The sequence below is a fragment of the Lynx canadensis genome, chromosome E1, assembly GCF_007474595.2.
Source record: "Lynx canadensis isolate LIC74 chromosome E1, mLynCan4.pri.v2, whole genome shotgun sequence".
Taxonomy (NCBI): domain Eukaryota; kingdom Metazoa; phylum Chordata; class Mammalia; order Carnivora; family Felidae; genus Lynx; species Lynx canadensis.
Window position 1 is genome coordinate 26,892,161 of NC_044316.2, and position 25,942 is coordinate 26,918,102.

Below are 25,942 nucleotides of genomic sequence, written 5' to 3' on the forward strand. Positions count from 1 at the left end.
GGCCAATACATCCAAAAAACTAAACAATGAGACAGAATAAAGTAGTATGATAAAAGACCATACAAATCGGCATAGAGGCATAGAGGATGATGTCCTTAAAGAAATGAGAGAATGATAATTACCAAAAATTTCCCCATTACACAATCATGAGAACAAGGACTCTGGCTCTGTTATTATTTTGATATACCCAGATTAATGCCTGGCACTGAAATGATACTCAAAAATTACCTGTTAAATAATACTAAATATAAACATAATTTTATCATAAAATTTTTATTCATTTGTTTATTTAAGTAGGCTTCACACCCTGCATACAGCCCAGCACGGGACTTGAACTCACAACCCTGAGATCAAGACCTGAGTTGAGATCAAGAATCAGATGCTTAACCGACTGAACCACCCAGAGACCTTTATCATACAATTTTTAAATTCAGAATTGTGGCAAAGAAAAACTGAGGGCAAATTCTAGTTTCAGGTAAAACAATCCATTCAATTCAAACAAATCATTTTCTGCTGATAAAAGAAACTATTAGGAACCCTATTTTAAAAGGAGATTGCAGTGCCTGGCTGGCTCAGTCAATAGAGCATATGACTCTTAATCATGGGGTTGTTTGACCTCCATATGTGGCACAGAGTTTACTTAAAATAAAAATTAAAAATTAAGATAAAATAAAATAAAATAAAACAAAACAGAAAGAGATTAACATCTGTTGTGGTTTAATTTTTGTTGTTGTTGTTGTTTTACCTGTCAATAGCATCACACTGGTAAAGTTGTTTAAGAGCTTCCAAAATAAGCCTCTCATTGGGTGGATCCAAATAGGGAAACCTGTGTGTTTAAATGAGATATGAAATAAGATTCCATTCCCTGACCATGATTAAGATTTCATACAGACTCGAAAATTTCTTTATAAGGTTTTACTTCTCCTATTTTTCAAGCTCTCTTTCTTTTTCCTAAGCATTTTATGATCATAACCAGCATTCAGCAGAGGAAATTATTTTTTCTGAATCACACTCTTCCTTTAAATTCAAGAAGCACTTCTTTTTGATTCCCCCTTAGCTGGAACACTCACCATTCTTCTGTTTATCTTAACCCTGCCCCATTCTTCATTAGTCAATGTCAAATCTACTCTGTTCTGTAGCCCACAATTTTTACTACAGTTTTATAAACCAGTGGAGAAAATTAATTGAAAGTGGCCAAACATTACAAGTTGTTTAAGAGCCCTTAAACATGTTTTTTAATAAAATGGTAAATATATTTGATTAATTTTACTATATTTGCTGTATGTATATTCTTATTTTCTCCTGAACTATCTGAAAACAAGTTGCAAATACAATGCCAGTTCACTCCCAAAATACTTCAGCATGCATCCTCTGAAAATAAAAGACGATCTCTTACATAACCACAATACCATTAATGAACATAAGACAATCACATTCACAAGGGTGGCATATAACCAAACATGAATATATGTATTACATATATATATTTTTTGTTTTAATTAGAACAATAATTGCTTAATGCTATCTGCACTAGATTACTTTTTCCACTATAAGTCTTGAGATGGTAAATCATCTACTCCAATTTCTCACCTTGAAAAAGGTCCAACAAAGGACAAAAGGTCCAATACCTTACACAAAAGTCCATTCCAGGATTCACAGCTCTATTTAAAAACAAATAAACAAAAATCTTGTAGACTGTTCTACAGTCAGTTTTCCTACAACTTGTACCAACAAGTCCTGGCATCTTCTAGAGCAAGAGTCGGCAAACACTTTCTGTAAAAGGCCAGATAGTAAATATTTTAGGTTCTGCAGGCCATATGGTCTCTGTCACAATTATTCAATTCTGCTATTGTAGTGAAAGCAGCCATACATGAATGAACAGACATGGCTGTGTTCCAATAAAACTTTCTTTACAAAAACAGCCAGTGAGCCTGGACCATAGTTTTCGACCCCTGTCCTAGAGCAGTACCAAACCAGTCATCTGTTTCTTCTGTAGAAGAGCCCTTTCAGATTTGTAAAAACTACCATTATTTCTCTCCCTTGATTATACCAATTACCAATTCTGTCAAGCACTCCTTGTATTATTTGCTTTCCAAGAGACCCACTATACCTAATGACTATCTTTTAGAAACACTCTAGTTTTTCAAACTCCTCATAAAATGTGGTAATATCCAAAACTGAACTCCAAAGGTAGAGCGACCAACACAGAACAGGAATGCTATAATTCCAGTCATTTGAACTTTGCAGTCTATTAACATAACCAAAGTCTACGCCAGCAGAAATTTTTTCTTGTTTTCTAAACAGAATTAATAATTGCAAGTTCACGGGGCGCCTGGGTGGCGCAGTCGGTTAAGCATCCGACTTCAGCCAGGTCACGATCTCGCGCTCCGTGAGTTCGAGCCCCGCATCGGGCTCTGGGCTGATGGCTCAGAGCCTGGAGCCTGTTTCCCATTCTGTGTCTCCCTCTCTCTCTGCCCCTCCCCCGTTCATGCTCTGTCTCTCTCTGTCCCAAAAATAAATAAACGTTGAAAAAAAAAATTAAAAAAAAAAATAATTGCAAGTTCATATTGAGTTGTGGTGATCTGATCATTTTAGATCTTTTCCACATGAATTTCCTTAATGTACAACCAAAACACAGGATATAAGATGTAACCTTTCAGACTTTTGCCTTGTTGATTTGACCTGTGAGATCATTCTAAACCTTCCAGTTTTAATCATTGATTAGATATTAAGACATTTTCCAGAAATCTGATAATCATGACTTCAATATCTTTACTTAATACTGGCATTTAAAATGCTTATGAAGAAAGAGCAAAATTCAGTTTACTATCAGCACATCCTCCATCTAGGATATACTACACAATTAATCAATACTTTCTGAATTTGGCTCTTTAGCAACTACTCTATTCAGCACTTCTATCACCTTATTCACAAAGATGTCAAATGTAATCTTATTAAATACTGTGTAGAAAACAAGAGACATTAGGTTATCATTCAATAAATACTTATAGTGCACCCATTATGTGGACAGTCCTGTATTCAAACTGAAAAGGAAATGGTTTATTATGACATATTCTTTGTGAAACATTTTGATTCATACTGATTACTATAAATCACCATTAAATTCTCTAAAAACATTTTCTAATAAAAATATGCTAGAATTTGCTAAGACCAATTTCAAGCACACTGGGCAGTTGTTTACAGATTCTGCCCTTTTCCTAAATGAAAAAATCAAGACATTTGTATTTCTCACAATTTTCTGGCAACCTGTTCTGCATAATTTCTCATAGATAACCCAAAACCTACAAGTTATTTTAGTGCCATGGAAATAACTCCTAAAGCCTCAAGACACTCATTTATAGTCATTAGGTTTTATCTCATTTCTTAATCCATCTTGGTCATCAATTCCTTTTTATTTAGACTTGCGTTCATCTTTCATGTTTTAAAAACGTTCTTGATAATGGAGAAAAAAGAAGCAATAAATGAAAAGCTCCATTTTCTTTCTGTCATCTATGAGTACTATAACATCTATCCCAAATACTGGTTCTATTTCTATACACATTAAAAAGAGAGAGGAGAGGGGTGCCCGGCTGGCTCAGTCAGTGTAGCATGTGACTCTTGATCTCAGGGTTGTGAGTTTAAACACCAGGTTAGGTGTAGAGATTACTTAAAAACAAAATCTTTTTTTAAAAAAAAGGGAGAGAGGAAAGAGAATTTTTTTTTTTTTTTTGTCTCTTGCATTTTGGGGACTTTTAGTACATTCTAGTCTTAAAACTTAAGATGGAAAAATAACTCAGTGCAGAAGTTATTAGGTAATTATTATTCCTATTTTTCTAACATACATTTATTCTTGATTACATGCCACTCTTGATATTATTCCTATCTTTCTAATACATATTTATTCTTGATTGTATGCTGTTTTGTGATTATATATTATTCACAAAAATAATACTATGAATATTGTTTTTAAATTGGGCTCATCTGAAAGCTTTTTGTTTAGCCATATGGAACTCTTTAGATGATTCTTCTTTCTCGCTGGTATCATTCATGATTACAGTTAGAATTTCATATATTATATACTTTCCTCTTTTTAATTATATACATTCTCATTTAGAACATCTCTAGTCTTAACACTATCCAAAAAATTTTTTAATTGGTTTTCCAAGAGTATATAACACATATTTGGATATATCTAGTAATTACTTCCCTTCTTATGAACTTACAGAATGCATGGTCACCTCCCAGGGTTCCTGACACTTTCACATTCATAGACAAATAAAACTAAAATTAAGAGCAAGACAGTACTTTCCTTCATTATTTCCTCTATCACATATAATATGAAATTTCAAGCCCCTACAACAATATTTCATCCTATACCAATTGATTATATAGTTTAACATTTGAGTAATTTAACAGTTGTTCTACTGTTTGCTTCATATGTCTGAATCTTGCTTCCTTAATATAACTTAAGTTCAGTGAAAGCAAAATACTACTACCGAGTATTATTCTGCCTCTCACAATACTTGGTACAATGCTAGTCATACAAAAGATGCTATGAGAAAACCACTTTCTGATTGGAATAAGGGTCATTATATACCTTTCATTACAGATAAACAGTGGTCACTAAATGATCCAAATAAACTTCAGCATGAAGCACCCCATTAAGCCAAGGTTAAAATATGAGCAAGGGATCAAGTCACAGGAAAGCAATGCAAAGAAGCTTTTTTTTAAAAAATTTTTTAATGTTTATTTATTTTTGAGAGAGACAAAGACAGAATGAAAGTGGGTTGGGGCAGAGAGAGAGGGAGGCACAGAATCTGAAGTAGGCTCCAGGCTCCAAGCTGTCAGCACAAAGCCTAACGCAGGGCTTGAACTCACAAGCTGTGAGATCATGACCTGAGCGAAGTCGGACGCTCAACCGACTGAGCCACCCAGGCGCCCCAAAGAAGCCTTTTATTTGGGCTTAGGTAAACCGTGAAAAGCTGTGATATAGGAATCAAATACTTCAAAAGAATTCTGGCTCCACCCTAACAAATTTTTCTTTTTTCAAATTGTCTACATACCTTATAACATCGTGTATGGCAAGGCACTTTAAGGTCAGAACTACAGATGTCAAACTAGTTCTCTTGATCTCAGGGATCACATGGTCAGGCATACACTGGTTCCAAAAATCTTTACTATAGATCCGAAAGCATTTTCCTGAGGAAGTCCTGCCAGCTCGGCCACTTCGCTGTAACGCCTCACTCCTTTAAAAGGAAAAAACAAAACAAAACACAAAAGTCCCCAAAACATACTGCAGGTTTCCTAAGTAGTTAACATCATACCCCCAAGCCAGCTAGAAATGATCTAATAAACTGTTCTCTGAATAAAAAAGCTTTAGAGACTTACTTTGAAATTGGAACCACCTCCAGGATATCCAACCCTAATCTGGGATTGTGATTTAACTGCTTCACAAAACCACCATCTACAACATATCTAAGAGGAATGAAAAACAGTTATGTTTTTAGAAAATAAGGAAAGACTTGTTGCATTTTGGTCACTTTGTATTCTCCTTTTCTACCAAACTAACAACTACATAATGACTTTTATGTTAAACGTAAAACTTGAAAGTCAAGAAACTGCAACCCTGTACATCACTAATGGGAATATGGTTAAGCCAATGTGCAAAACAGTTTAAAGTTTCCTCTAAAGGTTTAACAGAATTACCACATTATTGAGAAACTGCATTCTTAAGCGTATACCCAAAAGAACTGAAACAAGTACTCAACCAATGTTCGTAGACATATTTTCATAGAAGCACTATTCGTAAGAGCCCAAAGGCAGAAATAACCTAAATGTCCATTAGCCATTAAGGGATAAATGGATGAACAAATTATGGTATATACATGTAATGGAATATTATTCAGCCATAAAAATGAATGAAGTGCTGATACATGCTACAATGTGAATGAACCTCTCAAAAGCATATGAGTGAAAGCAAGACATATTGTATGACTCCTTATAGGTAAAATATCCAGAATAGGATTTCATAAAAATAGAAAATACACTGGTGGTTGCCAAAGGCTAGAATGGAGGAGGGCATGGGGAGTAATTTGCTTAAAGGGCACAGGGTTTTATTTGGGGGTAATAAAAATGTTTTAGAAGAGAAAGAGTTAGTATTAGTTGTAGTACAACATCATAGAAGTACTAAATACTAACTATTCACTTTTAACTGTTAATCTTATATTATGTGAATTTCTCCTCTAAAAAACAAACCTGAAAGTCACCTCTAGACCAACAACACCATTTAAGTCAATTAAACAGAGAACAAGTCGAGTAAAAAACTAAGTTAGGAGTAATAGCAGGTTTACCATTCACTAATGGAACATTCCAAAACACACTATTTAATGACTTTTGCCATTGCTGGAAACAGAAAATTGCAGAGGTTAACTCACTTCAGACAACTGCTCTCTTAAGCCCTTAGTGAAATCATTATTTTTGAAGTAAAGAAGAAAAGCGAAGAAAATTAAACTGCCTCTCGGATATGATCATTTTACCCAAAAGAAATATATACAATCTTTGAGATTCACATCCAGCCTTCGTATGGCAAGCAGGACATAAAATATTAGTCAAGGACATAAAATATACTGGATTAAAGATAAATACCCAAAAGGGCTGTGGGTTAACAGTCTAAAAGAACTTCACATTAACCATCAGTCTAGATTTAAATTTTCCAAGTGTTTCTCCACTAAATTTACTCAAAAATTTGATGTATCATTGATTACATAAAAAAATAAGAGACTTGCAGGGCACCTGGGTGGCTCAGTTGGTTAAGCGTCCAACTTCGGCTCAGGTCATGATCTTGCGGTTCAGGGGTTCAAGCCCCACGCTGGGCTCTGTGCTGACCGCTCAGAGCCTGGAGCCTGTTTCAGATTCTGTGTCTCCCTCTCTCTCTGCCCCTCCCCTGTTCATGCTCTCTCTCTCTCTCTCAAAAATAAAAATAAGAAACATTTTAAAAAAAGATAAGAGACTCGCATTGTAGTTCATTACACAAAAAGGTGAAAAGTGAGAAACAGTACCTTCAGATAAACACTTGGATATACAACACTTACTCCACCAAGTGAAAGTGTCAGATGAGAAAGGAATATCAGATCATCTTAGGTATAGGCTGATAATGAGCAGAGACAAATAAAAATAGCTTTGGTTTTCTATCTAATGAATAATGAAACCTGTGAAACATTACGTATAATCTTAAATTTTGGAAGAGAAAGCTACAAATTGCCAAATAAAAGTAGTTAAAAAGTATACTAAAAGTATACTGTGTACCTCCTACTCTATTTTCTAACCATGGCAATCAATAATTACAAAAAAGTGATAGGTGATTACAAGTATGTGAGAAGGAAATTAGTGTATGACACAGAGGAGGAAACACAAAATTAAGTGGCTTCCTTAGCTTTAAAAGAAAACTTAGGGGCACCTGGGTGGCCCAGTCAGTTGGGCACCCAAATTTGGCTCAGGTCATGATCGCGTGGTTCATGAGTTCGAGCCCCACATTGGGCTCTGTGTTGACAGCTCAGAGCCTGGAGCCTCCTTCAGATTCTGTGTCTCCCTCTCTCTCTGCCCCTCCCCTGCTCGCACTCTATCTCTCAAAGATGAATAAAGATTAAAAAAAAATTTTTTTTAAAGAAACCTTAAAAGTTGTACCTGATTCCATCTATTGTCAAAGATGTTGCAGAAATATTGGTGGATATGACACATTTTCTAATTCCAGGTGGAGGTGGCAAAAATATTCTCCTCTGCTGATCTAAAATACACATAAAGAGAAAATGTAAATTTACAATATGCATTTGTCAAACTCCACTTTTGAGAAACTTACTTCTTTTCATTAAAAGTTACGTTTCCTTCACCTCTTTAATTATCTTGAATTCAAAATAGCAAAACTTATCTTTGCCTCCTCACCTCTTGCTGCTAAGATTTCTAGATCCATTAAATCACAGATTATTATTGCTAAAATAAACTCTACAGCAGGGTCCTTTTATGTAGGTCATAGTTCCCTTTGAGAATATTTTAAAAACTGTGGCCCTCTTCTCCATTAAAAGACACATGTATACACACATACAAAAATTTCAAATAATTTCAGCGTGTTCAGGGATTCTCTGAAGCCCATCCACGGATGACACATTAAGGACCTCTCTCTGCCTTAAAGACTGATTAGCTAGGTGGTTTTTACTTTTTAGGGAGTCTTTCTGATTACTCATGGCTACCTCTCTAAGCAAGTAACACCATACTCCTTCCCCTTAGCCATACATTCTAAAGGATGAACCCAAGCAGTAATGCTTGTAGTATTGTACCTTGTTCCTCCAGCCATAGTTTATGGCACCAAAGATAAACATCTCCCCCCAAGCTGGGGCAATCTGAATCTCCTGGAATTTGGAATAAGGTCCAAAAGATGTCAATTTGATTAGGCTACTCTCTGGCAAAGATGAAAAATAAACTTGTGAACCATACAGAACTGGTTAATATACATGGAGGAAAGTCTAAAAGGAGAAAAGAATGAATTAGCCACGAGAGTTGACAAGAGAGTACTTCTGGGCTCCTGGCACTTCCCAGGCCTTAAAAGGACTGGGTGTAAAATAAGTAGCAGACAGATTTGGTCAGACTTGCTCTCTTGCAAGGTTAAGCACAAAATAAGACAAGAGAGTTAAGTATGTTTGCAAGGGAATGATTATAGTATGGGTGAAAGAAGATAAGTGACAGTTGATAAAGGACAGGTGTCAAAGCATTCTGAAACCTGTTGAATTAGAAACAGTGGAGTGTCTGGCAAAAATATAGGAAGTAGTCATCAGAAAGATGTTTACAACTGAGATCAGAAATGATGGTAATGATAAAGTCTAAGATAGAAGCTTCTGAATGGGTGGCTGAGGTGGGGTAAAGAAAAAGATCACTTAAGCTATAGAGATCAAGGAACTCTGAAGCAAGGAATCTGAGTGGATCACTGTATTTCAATAATTTCCAAAAATTAGGAGTGATTATGCCAGTGAGTACACAAGTCAATCCACTGGGGTATGAAAAGAAATTATTAGCATTTCTATCTATAGTTTCTATAACATCTTTTTAAACTGTTATATGTATTTACTATTGTACATTATATATTAGAACAATAAGTACATATACATACACCTTAAGGAAAAAAAATTAAACACCTGGCTGTATTAGTTTTACATGAGATATGCCCATATGTGTTTAGAAAAGTCACCTTTTCTACCTGAGCAATCTCAAATTGTTTTCCTTTCCGTAGCCAAGAAAATCTTACAAAACCTGCTTTGAAATAATAAAGTACAAAACCTGTTCTCAAATAAAATCTTTCAAAGATCCATGTATTCCCAGTATATGTAACAGACCAAAGCTAAACTACTATTATAAGGGAGAAAAGGAGTGCACACACAAAAAAAGGAGTGGCACAGATGAACAGTTTTAAAATCATGGAACTAGGCCAGCCATTTCATTTTACAGATGAGAAAACTAAATCCCAGAGAGGTCAAGTGACTTGCCAAGATTTACATAGAGACAAACAAATTTGAAACAAGTAATGTTGCTTTTCTTCCACATTATTCAGAATTTAATTTCACAAGTAAAAAAAGTGCTAGAAAGGCAGCTTATAAATCTGTGGGGAAGTTTTGAGGTGAATACAAAAATAATTCCAAAAAGATCTACTTCTTTTAGATTTATAGTTTTTTGGTAAAAAACTTAAGTGTTAAGAATAATTTTTTAGGTATTAGATTTAGGTAGCTCATTTCTTCCAGATGGTTCAAACGAGTTGTATACTACTTTGTAGTTCAAGTTATATGTTTATACATTATTTATGGTCTATTTATTCTGCTACAATGTAGCTCCATGAAAGCAAGGACTTTCTTTTGTTCAAGACATATATCCCCCACTACACAGAACAATGTCTGGACCATAGAAAGTGCTCAAAAAAGTCCAATAAACTGATAAATTAAAAATGCATTATATAAATAATAAATTAAGATCCTTCTACCTTTAAAATTCCTCACTACCCTAAAACTTTACATAAATGTTTACATTTTTTTACATGTTTATTTATTTTTGAGAGAAAGAGAGACAAAGCACGAGTAGGGGAGGGGGAGAGAGAAGGAGACACAGAATCTGAAGCAGGCTCCAGGTTCTGGGCTGTCAGCACAGAGCCTGACACAGGGCTTGAACTCATGAACCATGAAATCATGACCTGAGCCGAAGTGGATGCTTAACTGACTGAGCCACCCAGGTGCCCCAAAACTTTACATAAATTAAAAACATCCTTTCTGAACATATTTATCTCTAATCAAATCTGTTTTTCAATCAACCCATTTCTAAAAATATCTAATTTTTAAGTCTTCAGTTCAAGCAAAATTTCAGTTTCATTTACCATTTTGTTCACTATAATCAATTAAAAAGTCTTGAAACTGCTGTTTTGACAAGACTCTCATTTATTTCATTTACATTTCATCCACTTTATTTTCTTTAATTTTTATTAAGCTTATGTATTTATTTTGAGAGAGCATGTGTGTGTACGTGGAACTGGGGGAGGGACACAGTGAGAGAGGGAGGGAGGGAGAGAGAGAAATCCCAAGCAGGGTCTACACTGTCAGCGCAGAGCCCCATGCAGGGCTCGATCTCACAAACTGTTGAGATCATGACCTGAGCCAAAGTCGGACGCTCAACCGAGCCCCCCAGGTACGCCTAACCCACACACTTTAATACCATATTCCACAAGGATAAACACATACTAGGTTTTTTTTAAGTTTATTTTTTTTTTAGTAATCTCTACACCCAATGTGAGGTTTGAACTCATGACCCCAAGATCAAAAGTCACATCCCCTTCCGACTAAGCCAGCCAGGCACCCCAACACATACCACTTTTATGTTGGTTTATAAAGATTTGGAAAAAAGTTAAATACATATATCTTAAAGCACATTCTCACTCTCCAGGAAGGAAAGGGGAAATGGAATACTTTCATTAGGATGTAATAAAGTACTAGGATGTTATTAAGGGGGGAGGGGGGCACTGGCAAAGAGGCAAAAAAGATACTCCAAAGTCTACCAAGAAATGAAGATACCGAGAGATCGCTCAATACTCATAATGGAGTAACACTCCTAGAATATGTGCATATGACATATTATATGTCAAGGCCAACTGAAACTTCCTCATAGAATTTCTTGTCCCAACTTCCCCCAAAATGATTCCAAACCAGAACTATTTCTGAGAGTGAGAGAGAGAAGGAGAGAAAGAGAAGGAAAAGAACATAACCTAAAGTAATAAACATAAACCATCAATCAATGGGGGAAAAGATGATGATTCTGGAGAAGAAAGAGGCATAACACTGCTCAGTTCTAACTCTACCCCTCCCCCAAGAAGTCATTTTTGGGTGAGTCAGAAATATCGAGAATTCTCACTAACAGCTGAAAATCAAACTCTCGACACCAAAAAAAGGCCTGAGATAATCAGTAAATGCAACTGAAAAAGTAACTAGGAGGAAGTTAAAAAATATGGATGACAGGCAATCCAACATAAGAATAATTGATATCCCTGAAATACAGAAACCAATAGATAGATAAAAATTATAGTCACAGATACAATGCTATAGAGTCTCCATGAAATAAAGGTTTGAATTTGCAGATTAAAACAACACATCATAAAAGTTCAACTTGTTTATGGTTGGTCGTCATTACATGGGTACATACGTTTGTCAAAATTCATTGAACTGTCTATTTAAAAACCAGCAGTTTATTCTATGTAAATTATACCTCAATAAAGTTGATTTTTTTAAGAAAGCACATCAAATTCCAGGAAATTTTAATATAAAACACTCAACACCAAAAAATACCCTAATTAAAACCACTGAACTTTAAAAATAAAGAGAAATTTCCAGGCAATCAGACAGAAAAAGCAAATGACTTACAAGGAAGGGAAAAAAAATCAGGCTTGGCCTCAGACTTCTCTGCAGCAACATTCAATGCCAGAAGACAACTGGACAACGTCTACCAAGTTCTAAGGAAAAGAAAGTGTGACCCAAGAACATAAAACCCAGCCATGATGTAGTTCAAGTATAAAGGCAAAAGCCGGACATTCTCAAACATAAAAAAATAACAACAAAAAATAACACGTAAGAGCCCTTTTATCTATTAACAAAAAAAAGTTTAAAAAATCCAGGCAATCTAAAATTAACCAAAAGTAACTTGAGAATAGAAAAACCAGGGGCATCTAGGTGGCTCAGTCGGTTAAGCATCTGACTTTGGCTCAGGTCATGATCTTGTGGTTCGTGAGTGCAAGCCCCATGTTGGGCTCCTCACTGCCACCTCAGAGCCTGGAGTCTGCTTTGGAGTCTGTGTCTCCCACTGTCTCTGCCCCTCCCCCCGCCTCTCTCTCTCAAAAGTAGATAAACATTAAAAAAAATGGAAAAACCATAGTGAAAGGATTGATGATAAATACTGATACATCTGAACAGTGTAAAAATAACTAACAATCAGAAGGGAAGGATACAGAAGAATAAAAGTACTTAAGTCCTTATCTTTCAAATCAGACAATCAACAGGTAAGATCTAAAACGAAGATATTAACTTCAGCTTCTTAATACTTTTCGTCTTTTTAAACTTTAAAGCAATCTTTTATAAAATATTCTCATGTGGTAAAGATTTACTCAAAGTTTAACAATTCCTTCAAGTAAATTCAAGTAAAATTAAATACTTTTTTAAAAAGCAACTAAGAGTATAAGTATTTCTATCAACCTGCCTATATATTTACTTATCCTTCTGTATGGACACACACACATACACACACAGATCTAAATTTTTTCCTAATGTTAAAGATGTTTATTTTTGTATGGACAAACTTGAGATGATTTCTTTACTTTCACCTTTGTAATTTTGTACACTGCTTGAATTCTTTATAATGAAAATCGTATCATTTTTCCTTAATTGACTAATATTTCTTAAGTGAATATTGGAGCAAAAATGCTGAGACATTAAGAGTGTGTTAATTCTGCATAGTGGGAAATAGATTGTTTTTGCACTTTTCTATATTTTAAAAATTTCTACAAAGGGCTGAAGAGAAAAACAAAAGAAAACACATAATATAATGCCATTTTTTGTTAGAAAAAACCAAACAATAAAAATATATTTAAATATATAAAGAAAAAGTTCATATACCTCAAAATATTAATAGTGATTATTACTTAATCATGTTGGTGAGATCTAATCTTAATTACTTTTCTTACTTTTCTGATTCTATTTTACAACTATGCACTCTTTACAAGACAAAAGAAAAATTTTCACACTGAGCATGAAGCCTGCTTAAGATTCTCTCTTTCCCTCTGTCCCTCTCCATTTGTGCTCTTTCTCTCTCTAAAAAAAGAAGAGAAAACATTGCACACTAATCCAAGGCAAATCTCCTTTCCTTTTCTTCATGTATTCTGGAAACATGTACTCATTTTTTCAGTCCTTACTGAATAGATAACCAGTTATGAAATGCAGTTTTACCCTGTGACCTCAGGAACATCACTTAGTCTCTATCTGTAAAATAAAGAAGTCTGATTATGCAAAAAATAAATACATGGGTATATTTGCATTTTTCTTTTTTTTTTTTTTTAATTTTTTTTTTTCAATGTTTATTTATTTTTGGGACAGAGAAAGACAGAGCATGAACGGGGGAGGGGCAGAGAGAGAGGGAGACACAGAATGGGAAACAGGCTCCAGGCTCTGAGCCATCAGCCCAGAGCCCGACTCGGGGCTCGAACTCACGGACCGCGAGATCGTGACCTGGCTGAAGTCGGACGCTTAACCGACTGCGCCACCCAGGTGCCCCTATTTGCATTTTTCTAGAGAAAGAAACCATGGCTTTATCTTTTAAAAAGAATCTGAGACTCCATCCTCAAAAAAAGGTTAAGAACACTGAATTAGATAACTGCCAAATCCCATGCAAATATTTGTCACTTATGAAATAACAGGTATATTTCAGTATACCTGAAAAACTGCAAAACTTTGAACAGGTTTTGCAAGAGGGAAGTCAGAAGAGCAAAAAGGTTTGAGGGAAACAAGAATAAGGTTCTAGACATAGCTAGCATTTGATGCAAAACATCAACAGAATGTCTAGCAGAAAGTGAAAACTCTGGAACTCAATTTAACAAACATCTGATCAGGACTTTTTCAACATATAATACTCAAGTAGTTCATAATCTCATAAAGGAGATGAGGCGACCATAACACAAGGTAAGATGTGTGAAGTGCCACAAGAGGAACAGGAAAGCACAGTGAGGATTAAACGAAGACGAGATCAAAGCCAGTTGTGAGGTGGGAAATAGGGAGGTTTTATGGAGGTGGTTGCACTCATGAAACAAAATAGCAGGATTTCAGCCAGTAAGAGGGGAGAATAAAAGGCAAAGGAGGAGTTCAAGTTAAGGAAATAGCAGATGCAACCACAAAAAAGATGTGGAAAGAAAAGGAGTAAAAAATACTGCCTACACTTTGAGCTTGACAGAACATCACAAAGGGTGGGGGGTTAGTTCAGCCCAGGGAGCAGGATCATATAATCTTGCCAGTAGAAGGGATACCACAGCATCTCTTCACATTTGACATTTGAGAATTTTTTGTCAATTAGAGAGATACCTTAAGATGTCCCTTTAAAACAGTAAGCCACCCTCATAGCTAGCCCAGAAATAAAAGCAAATAACATATCCACCTCAAAATCTTCACTTACTCACTAAACCTAGGTATGAGTCATTTTTGAACCCCCTCACAACAGGCCACAGGCAGGAAACCCTTCTTTGCTCTCCTCACTCCCAAGTCCAAGTTTTCTATTCCTAAAGCATAATGGGAAATAAAAGAAATAACATATAGTGTTTCTCTCCATCACCCAAAGTAGCAATAATAAAGAAAATATTATAAGTATTATAGTAACCAGGCTTTTAAAAAAAGAGCCTATGATCCCAGGAATCTGCCACTCTCTCCCAACTTCACGTTACCCATTACTCAGTACTTCATTAGCTCAATTTGAATGCCTCTCTGCATTGTTATAAATTGCTCCAATAAATATTATTATGCTCATAATGGATCACCAGTAGCTCAACTTTATCGTGCCCTTAGAACCAGAAGGGAAACTAAAATAAACAAACAAAGCCCTCCAGTAATGGTTCTCCTGACACCCAGTTCTATATCTTTACCATTCACACATACACACCAACACAGAAAATCTCATACACTGGGAATTAAGGCTGAAAGTAGGTTGAAATCACACTGGAAGGATAATAAATGCCAAGTTATTAAGTTAGTATTTTAATTCGGTTGGTAATAAGGAATGGCTGAAGATACCCAACAAGAAACGGACACAATCAGAGATGTGCTTCTGAAAGATTAAAACAGATTAGCAGATTATGTTAACAATTTAGGAAAGCAAATTGAAGATTCCAACTCTAATGATGACAATGAAAAATGAAAAAGAATGAATGAATGATCTGGACAAGAGACCAACCCTCCCCCCACACACACACACAAAACACCTATAGGTGTGGTCACATTTGGATTGAATGATCTAGGATGATATGATGCAGACCAGTAAGCCCCGTTAGGAAAACCAGGAGGTCCAGAGTTCAGGAGAGAGACTGAACTAGAGACAGTCATCCATAGAGAAGTGACAGGTGAGTCCTAGGATCCAACCTCTCCAAAACAAAGAATTCTAAGAAAACAGAGAACTAAGGATAAAACCTTAAGCAATAGTCACATTTAAAGAGAAACAAAGGCTGGGAAGGGTGGGAGGGCAGCACACCTAGAGAAAGAGTGGTCAGGAGAACTAGGTAATTAAATATTATCCCAGATGACAGCATTTCAGGGAGACTTATTATCACAAAACCAAAATACAAACTAATGGAAAAAAAAATAGTCATGAGATTTGAGAAATAGGTCATTAGCAACCTTTAAAAGTATAAAAACTGGATTTCAGGACATTAAACAAGATGCACTACCAGACTCAGCATGTTATTTTCAATATGACAAAGAATGAAACTATTTATACAGAAAAATGCATTTATATTATTAATAGTTAATAACAAAGCAACCGTGGGGCGCCTGGGTAGCTCAGTCAGTTAAGCATCTGACTTCAGCTCAGGTCATGACCTCCTGGTTCATGGTTTGAGCCCCGTGTCCAGCTCTGTGCTGACAGTTCAGATTCTGTGTCACCCTCTCTTTCTGTCCCTCTCCCATTCTCACTCTCTCTTTTTCTCTCTCTCTCTTAAAAATAAACATTAAAAAAATAATTTTAAAAAAATAACAAAGCAACCATAATTAGTTCTGAATTACCTTAGCAGTTAACAGAGTAAATTATAAAGGAGCCAGAGGATCAAATCTCCAGAAAACAATGAAAACCTTAAAATATCAAATAATGACCCTAAGAATTCCCTTAAAGATATAAAAACCTAAAAGAAGATTTCAATATTGAGGGCAAGGGCCTAATATCATCACAAAAGAGATTTCCAAACCAGCATGTGGTCTACAGTTATTTATAAAAATATATATTCCTAAACTTTTTTTGTTAATATAAGAGTAAGAACTGGGCCGCCTGGGTGGCTCAGTGGGTTAAGCAGCCGACTTCGGCTCAGGTCATGATCTCGTGCTCTGTGAGTTCGAGCCCTGCATCGGGCTCTGTGCTGACAGCTCAGCCTGGAGCCTGCTTCCGATTCTGTGTCTCCTCCTCTCTTTGCCCCTTCCCTGCTTTCTGTCTCTGTCTCTCTCAAAAATAATAAACATTAAAAAAAAAATTAAAAAAAAAGAGTAAGAACCACCTCCTCAACAAAACAAAAATACACATAAAATATAAAAACACTCATATTATTTTTACATTAAATGCTAATCACAATCAAATTATAAATAACTTCTCTTTAGTTTTACATATCAAATTCCGTAATAAAGTAGTTTTACTAAACAAATCCTAAACCTAATTCATCACTATTTATTATGAACAAATATCAGGGTAAGAGTTTGCATTTGCTCTTTGAAATTACAAAAGAACATCATCATTCTTGAAAATCGGATTAATATGTGCTATTTCAAAAGAAAACCATCTACTGTGTTTATGTCTCAGATGTACCTAGATGTATGTTTCTAGAAATTCTTTGGCACTGGCAAATTAGGTTTGACTTATGGTACTCTTATCAAGAAATTATAGCCCTGGGGCGCCTTGGTGGCTCAGTCAGTTGAGCATCCAACTCTTGTTTTCATCTCGGGTCATGATCTTGCAGTTTGTGGGATGGAGCCCTGCATCAGGCTCTACACTGTCAGTAGAGAGCATGCTTGGCATCCTCTCTCTTCCCCTCCCCGACTTGCACATGTGCACAGGAAAAAAAAGAAAAAGAAAAAAAGAAATAATAGTCCTCATTTCAAAAAAATTACCAACAATATTTTTTGTTCTGTTGGGAGAGACACAGTCCACTCTTAAACAACACCAAGGGTTGTCCAAGGCTCTTGAAAAAATGAATATGAAAAGACTTCAAGGGAAAATCCCTTCCCTAAGGAAGGCTGGTTCCCTTAACGTTCTGTTTTATGATCTAGGTGCTGGTTACAAAAATGAGTTGTTTGTAAAATTAATTGACCTAAATACTCGGGATCTGTGCACTATTCTGTACATATGTGATTTTTCAATAAAGTTTTTTAAATTTTTTTTTTTTCAACGTTTATTTATTTTTGGGACAGAGAGAGACAGAGCATGAACGGGGGAGGGGCAGAGAGAGAGGGAGACACAGAATCGGAAACAGGCTCCAGGCTCTGAGCCATCAGCCCAGAGCCTGACGCGGGGCTCGAACTCACAGACTGCGAGATCGTGACCTGGCTGAAGTCGGACGCTCAACCGACTGCGCCACCCAGGCGCCCCTCAATAAAGTTTTTTAAAAAATTAGTCAAATTATCTATTCTAGTGAGGAATTACCTGTTGTCATAGATCCGTAACATGGCAATATTAACAAACCATCCAGAGTTGTATCTTGAACATCATAATCATAGTCAACAGACTCCGCCATCTGAAAAAGTAACTCACAACTTTTTTCAATTTCAAACTGACCTGAAATGAGGGAGGAAAATAACGTCAGCAAATGAACAGCAAATATTATTTAAGAATGGGAGGGGAAAAAAGCCTTCTAGATTAAAATTAGTTTTGTGTAATAGTTATTTTAAATCTCATTTGATCTAAAGGAGATGAACACATAAACTGTACCAAATCTCAACAATAAAATTAAAAACTGAACACCAGTTCCCAAGCAATTTAAACCTCTTCAGGAATAAAAATGTTTATAATCTTCAAGACTTTTATCTTGTTAACACAGTATTTGAGAAAGACTCAGTAAAGTTAATCATTAATACAGGAGTATCTAGTCCAAGAGATACTGCATTTAGGTGTATTTCAAAATACTTAAAGTAATCTGAAAAAGGCAGCAATTGTTACAATGTCTCACTTCTGACAGTACAAGGCAGAGTAGGAGGAGAGCGATGAAATGACTCATTTCTGTTAGTAGGATGCTGCTAATTGAAGAATCACACTAGTTTAGGATTTAACTATCTATTTTTGACTTCCAAAAAAGGCCTATCTATGAGACATGGATTTAACACCTCATGTACTGCTATCACACAGTACCATCCCACCACTCAAAGAAGAAAGGAGCTGGTAGGATGTCTTTTGAAATAATGGAATTAATCATTCAGATCCAGGACTGTTTAGTGTGGTCACACCTCTATATAAGGCAGACTAAGAAAAATATTAATACTTTACCATTTAATATCTTTTTACTAAAAGGTCTGTATGTATGTTTACTAATGAGACTGGCAGTTTTTATGGCAGTATAGAATTCTGTTATATTTCTTATATAAGGCATGACATCTACAACTATTCAGATAAATCATAAAAAGGCAATATGAGTTAAATATGAGCCCAGATTTCCCAACAAAAGTAACACTCTATTGTGCCATATTTGCTTCTCATAAATAGTTAAATTTTTAAACCTGATACTGAATGCTCACCAGTCAGGAAAACCAGTATGTCTCCAGCCATTTCATTCAAATGGATATCCATGGTCACTTTCACAATCTAAAGCAAGAAACACAAGCATAATATGCTATAATATAATATAGTGGAAATAGAGTACCCCACTCCCAATCATTTCCCCTTGTTCCACAGAAAAATTAAATTTGGTTCTCAAAAGTGCAAGGAACTATGAGGGCTGCCATTAAAATAAAAGGGAACAAATGAATTACTAAACTACTTAATCAACTAGAATCAGAATATAAAAAAAAGACATAAAAAGGATGTCAAGTACTACCGCTTGGATATATGCAGTATTTTCTCTGTCTCGTGGGCCAATCAAATTGCAGAATTTTTCTCTGACTGGATAAAGCCTTCCAGGTATATCAAATATTGGACAATTTCCAAAGAATGCAGAGAGCTTGGCTAATTCCATAGTTGCTGACATCACCACAACCTTCAAATGCTCTTTCCTGTTAGGAGACTTCTCCTGAAATAATTTCTTTAATAAGCCAAATAAGATGTCCTGAAAAAAAGTAAATTTCTAATAAGTCACAAGTATACCTAAAAACCAACTTATTTTAAATATTTTGCTTTCCTAACCAAAGAACTCCTATTTCAACAGATTAAAATGTAAGACCAGACAATTCTCTACAAGGTAAAAGTTACCCCAAAGAAATAAACTAATAAATAACCATTATATTAAAATACTCACTGTAGTTAGAGTTCTCTCATGGGCTTCATCTAAAATGATGACGCTGAACTTGGTAAGATTTGGATCTCCCAGAATATGTTTCAGTAAACATCCATCAGTCATATATTTGATTGCAGTTTCCTAATGTTCAAACAGCAGAGTATATCAACTTACATATACAGTGTTACAGAAATTCACCCCTACTTTACAGACTAAAATTTCCCCCAAATGTACAGACATTAGGTATTCTAACTAATCTGACTAAATAAAAAAGTACATAAAATAGCCTAACAACAAGGATGGTAAATTATAAAACATGTGACCTACACAGGGACAGAGATAAGGAACTAAGGTGGATATTCTAGGATAAAGCAACAAAAGTGACCAATACGGAGATATAAAGTAGTCAGGGGAAAGTGGTAAGATAATGCAATGCCTTCACATGAGCAAGCTGTAGGAAGCAGCAATGAAATGCGATCCATCTCCGTCTCAGCCACTGTTTTAGAGGACTCAGGAGAAAAGGTAGACGAAATAGGTGCACAATTTCTTCTCACTCTCTTCTTCCCTCACTACTCTCTTATTTTAAAAACTATGTAAGCCGACTATCATTAAAAACAAGGTGAGGGGCGCCTGGGTGGCGCAGTCGGTTAAGCGTCCGACTTCAGCCAGGTCACGATCTCGCGGTCCGTGAGTTCGAGCCCCGCGTCGGGCTCTGGGCTGATGGCTCGGAGCCTGGAGCCTGTTTCCGATTCTGTGTCTCCCTCTCTCTCTGCCCCTCCCCCGTTCATGCTCTGTCTCTCTCTGTCCCAAAAATAAATAAAAGTTAAAAAAAAAAAAATTAAAAAAAAAAAAAAAAAACAAGGTGAGAATAAGAACCAAAGGCTACGAGTTAACAGCAATATAAACATAAAACAAGGGAAGACAAAAGAAAGAAAATTCCCCACTTCCCACTAGGAAGGCAAAGACAGTATTTTGGGGAGTCACTGTGTACCATAAATGATGGCCATTCCTATTAAGAACCATATTCGAATAGGGGTTGTTTTGTATCTGATACAAGATTTAAAAAATCCTGAGGGAATATAAATTGTGATCATTAACTACTAAAAATAAAACAATTTTAAACTTGTTGGTACCATGAATACAGAAGATACTCGATAAATACTTGCTTACTGACTTTTCTAAGTTGTCCATTTTCCATTGACTTTAGCAATACAAATATACAACATGGATGAACCTTGAAAATATTATGATAAATGAAACAATCCAGACACAAAGGACCAAATATTATATGATTCAACTTATAATTGGTACTTAGTAAAGGCAAATTCATAGAGATGGAAAGTAGAATAGAAGTTACCACAAGCTGGAGGGAGGGGGGATGGAGGGGCTAATGTTTAGTAGATATAGTGTCTGTTTGAGATGATAAAAAAGTTCTGAAAATAAAGAGTGGTGATGGATACATAAGATTGTGAATGTATTTCATGCCAATGAACTGTACACCTAAAAATTATTAAAATGGTAAATTTTACATTATATATATTTTAATACTATAAAAATTGTTTTAGAGAATGCAAATGTAAATTATATATCAAGGATTCTTACAGCTAAAAAATAAGAGAATCCTTAAAAAAATAAACATGTCACTTATAAACTAACTGAGAAGAGAGAAAATAGGAAAGCTAATTCATTCACAATGGGCAACAAATCATTAACAATGGGCAAAAAAAAATAATTCTTTTTTTTTTTAAGTTTATTTTTGAGAGAGAGTGAGACTGTGAGCAGGGCAGAGGCAGAGAAAGAGAGAGAGGGAGAAAGAGAATCCCAAGCAGGCTCTAAGCTATCACTGCGGAGCCCAAAATGGGGCTCAAAACCCCAAACCGTGAGATCACGACCTGAGCCAAAATCGAGAGTCGGATGCTTAACTGACTGGGCTCAGGTGCACAAACAAGATTAATTCTAATCTGAGGCTTTGTTTCTTAAAATTATAAATGCACGGGCTGGCTCAATCAGAAGAGCATGCAATTCTTGGATCTCAGGGTTGTGAGATCCAAGGGAAAAGTGGTAAGATAATGCAAGCCCCATATTGGGTGTAGAGATTACTTAAAAATAAAAACCTTAAAAAATAAATAAAATAAAATACAAGTGCAAATTTGAAGTTAAAATCTTTCATAACTTTCTCCAATCTGTCTATAAGTTTACAGGACTTATAGCAATAAAACTTTTGTACCTTAGAGCTGCAATCATCAAAACGAACTTGGTACCCTACTTTGGATCCCAAAGTGCATTTCATTTCTTCAGCAACCCTCTGAGCAACTGATATAGCAGCTACTTTTCGTGGCTGAGTCACCCCAATCATACCATGTTGTGAAAACCCTATCAAAAACAGAGGTAAAAAAAAAACACAAAACTGTTAACAACTGCTTCCAATTAGAGCTAAATTGTTTCTGACCAATCAACATAAACTGTTCAAATGTTTCCAAAAGAAAACCCTGCAAATTAACAACATACCGTTTTACCCAATGTACCATGGAGATTTTAGTAATAAAAAAATAAAAATACATATTCAAAATATACATATTTTAATTAGCTTTTTCCAATTTCAGTCTAATGATTTACACTAAAGAATAAGTCTAAAATTTTTAATCCCTAGGAATCCCATAAATTCCACAGAATTCCTAGATTTACTTTTGCCACAGAAGTTTAAACATACCACCTTTCATATTTTTACCATTTTAGTATTTCTGAAAGATGCATCTTACAATTGATGCTTTTTTCTTTATTAATAGGATGCAAAACTATACTACTGCAAAAATAGTATGCAAAAACAAAACATTCCATGCCTTAAAAAATGGCACATCAGATTTAATGGATTAGAATAAGTTAATATCAGAGAAGAAATTTTCATCTTTTATATGAATAACATCCAATATAATTTTGCTCTATACCAACCTTATGATAGGAAGTTTTACCATATTGAAGTTAAAGACACTTTAAGGGTAGGAAATTTGTTAGTTGGCTTGGTGTTATGGAATCAGGGAATAAATATTTACCTGACAACCCTCTGGAGAAGGAACCAAGAAATACTAATGTCAGCAACAGATATCACTATATCCCTTCCTCCTGAAAATTATTTCAATACCCAGTGGTTAACTGCAAGACAACCTCATTCTATAGCAGAGAATCATTATCTACCTATAATTTTATTTGAGATTATTATGACAATTAAAAATGGAAAAAACATCATCTGAATTAACTCCTGAATGTGAAATAACACCATAAAAAAGCAGGAAAGATGTAGGGAGGGTGTGTCAATAGAAGAATCGGGACTGTAAAACAAATGGTGGGTATTTGTGCAATACAGAGTCCTATTAGCTTTTAAGAGGATTTTTTTTTTAAGTTTATTTATTTATTTAGAGAGAGAGCACACACTTGCACATGAGAGGGGAAGGGGCAGAGAGAGGGGGAGAGAGAGAATCCCAAGCAGGCTCCACGCTCTCAGCAGACCTGGACTAGGGGCTCGATCCCACAACTGTGAGATCATGACTTCAGCCAAAATCAAGAGTCAGAGGCTTAACCAACTGAGCCACCCAGGTGTCCCAAGAGGTTATTTTTTAAATACTCCCAATATTATCCCAGAATAAAATTACCTGCTTCATATAGATATTTTGGGAGTTGAGTGGTTTTACCACTTCCTGTATTTCCAGTAACAATAAGGAATGAATTGTCCTTCACAGCTTGAATAAGCTTTTTTCTTTGTTTTTGAATAGGAAAAGTTGGAGTAGTTCCTCCCTCCTGTGATGTGCATCCTTTCTCTTCTGTAATAACAGAAAAACAATTGTGCAATTAAAAGGCCTGTAAAGATATCTCTAACTCAATTTCCCAGAACTGAATAGAGAAAGACAACAGAATTTTGGGGCTGGAATGGGTCGATCCATGACTTCTCAGGTAAGTCACCTTTGTCAAATTGGTATGTAAGGGTTTACAAGCCCAGAACAACTTTTTAGTAAAATCTAACAACGTGAGCATTTGCTAATGCACGACTCAGAGTACTTGACAAAGTAGGCCTAGCACAAGGCAATGTACATGCGAGCATACCCATACAGAAGCACAAAGCCCAATTTTATTAAACAATAGACCAAAAGCTAGAACACTGCAGGAAACTCTCGGCTGAATTTTAAAAAGCCACCTGTGTTTGCTTCTGATTCATGGTTCAAGTTAGGTCCCTGTTCAGAGTGACTGATATCCCAGAAGGCCAAGTGGTGGGTAACCATGGAAACTGGCTCCTGGAAACTGGCTCCCTTCATACCATACCCAAAGGCAGGCTGGCGGCCCGACGAGCGGGGCGGGGGGTGGGGGGGGGGGCTGGATGGGTAGAGAACAAAGGCTTTAAGAGCCTGTTTAAGAGCAGAACGCGTCTAGGCGTTGGGGTTCACTTTTTTGTCCCCCAGCAGGGTTTTCACCCAACTTGGATCTGGGACCGCCCCCCTCAAAACCAAAGTGCTCACTGGAGGCAAAGTTCGCCTCCGGCTTGGACGGCGAGAAGAACGCTGCAGCCTCCTCTCCACTTTTCTCTGCTCGCCAAAAGCGTACTTTTATCCCCCCAAAAGCCCCCATGCCGAAACTCCCGCTGGCCTCCGCAGCGTCCCGCGGACCGCACCTCTATCAGCGATGGAAACAGCCGAAGGCCGCTCTTCCTGAAGGTCTATTGACCGCTCACCCTCCTCCTGCCGCCTTGGCGCCCTGCCCGCGACGGCGGGAAACCGGGACATAGACCTGGCCCGGAGCGGAGGTGAGCACGTCCACCGATCTGGGGAGATGGGAGGGGAAAGGCGAAGACGCGCCCTGATGACGTCGAGGTGTTTACTTCCGCGCGTGCGACTTGGAGCGAGGGGAGGGGGAGCTGTTAGGTGACGTGGCGCCCTGCCGCCGGAAAGCTTCCCCACACCCGCGACCTGGCCGGGCCCCCAACCGGGAGCCCACCCCCGAGGGTTTCCCTCCATCTTCGGGTGTGTGCTTCGCCTTGGGCCTTGATGCCGCCCCAAGGTCCAGAAGGGCCCTCTCCCACTTGTGCGCAGAACAGCCAGGTGATATCCCTTTACTAAGCTACTGTGGTCAGTGTAACCTTGTTCTGCCTGCACACACCTATTGTGATGTGACCCTTTGCCAGAACTGGAACCTTTCTAGAGTGCAGCGTTTCCAGGACACATTCTCACCTTGCTCAGTCTGTAATCACCTGTTCATTTCAGAACTACTGCGTTGCAGAGCTGAACTTCGAGTTCTGTAGTGTCCAAAACCTACGGCCCACACGCTACGCATGTCCTTCATAGGACCCTGCATTTCAATGTATTTTCTTCCTCTTTCTCACAACTAGACACAAAAGCAGGAACTTTAGAAAACCACAGTACATTTCGGCCCAGCAAAGTAATTCAAAATAAGCCATCAATATTTGTTTAATTTTCTGGATGGATTAATGAATTATTGATTTTCAGAGGATTTAAGCTCACTTAATGGATATGGATTTCTTGGAAACCACAATAGTTGAAAGGATAAACAAATACACAACAGAGGTGGGGCGACTTTTTCAGAAAAGGTACTTTGTGGGGGGGGGGGAATCTTATTATAGAACCTTCCAATTTTGTAAGTAGTATCAATTGTAACAAAACCAATGCTGGAAGAAGATTGTTTCCTGGGCTTTTCAACTATTCTTACTGTTAGAATTAACCAACACTTCTTGCCAAACAAGACAACTCAAAGTTGTCCCTTCACCATTAATTAAAGGCCACTATGCTCCTATCTGATCAGGCTTCAAAAGATGTCATTGGACCCCAAGATTTTTCTATGCTCATAAAAATGTACCAACTGCTTTTAGGTGGGGCTGATTAACATCTCCTAAAATGCAAGCTTATTGGATTTTGAATGGTACCAAATGAAATCCAGCTAACAGCTCTATAGCTCTAAAACCTGGGTGCTACAGGAATAAACCTAGCAATAGGAGAATATGTCAGATTTCTCTCATCCATTAAAGGAATCTCCCAACCTTCTAGATTCTCTTAGAAATTCAAAATATTTACAAGTCAGAAAACAAAGCAAAAAACACATTTGTAGTACAAAGTATTGGTGAATAACAGGGCATGGTATTTTAGTATATGGCACTGTACTATCAAAGTCACTTCATAAGAAAGTGAACAGAATCATTTCAGACCAATGATAGTTACC

At 36.6% G+C, this 25,942-nt stretch overlaps 1 protein-coding gene across 1 annotated transcript in view; it reads right to left on the bottom strand.

Moving 5' to 3' along the window:
- DHX40 (DEAH-box helicase 40) overlaps window positions 1-24,523 on the bottom strand; it is a 47,283-nt gene extending 22,760 nt beyond the window's left edge. Inside the window, 11 exon segments of the mRNA XM_030296869.1 lie at window positions 746-826; window positions 5,064-5,246; window positions 5,389-5,475; window positions 7,684-7,783; window positions 17,947-18,078; window positions 19,032-19,098; window positions 19,331-19,558; window positions 19,748-19,867; window positions 21,954-22,099; window positions 23,374-23,541; window positions 24,384-24,523. Of these exon segments, the coding sequence (XP_030152729.1) occupies window positions 746-826; window positions 5,064-5,246; window positions 5,389-5,475; window positions 7,684-7,783; window positions 17,947-18,078; window positions 19,032-19,098; window positions 19,331-19,558; window positions 19,748-19,867; window positions 21,954-22,099; window positions 23,374-23,541; window positions 24,384-24,495 (1,424 nt within the window). The 5' untranslated portion in view covers window positions 24,496-24,523.
- Window positions 24,524-25,942: the final 1,419 nt, after the last annotated feature.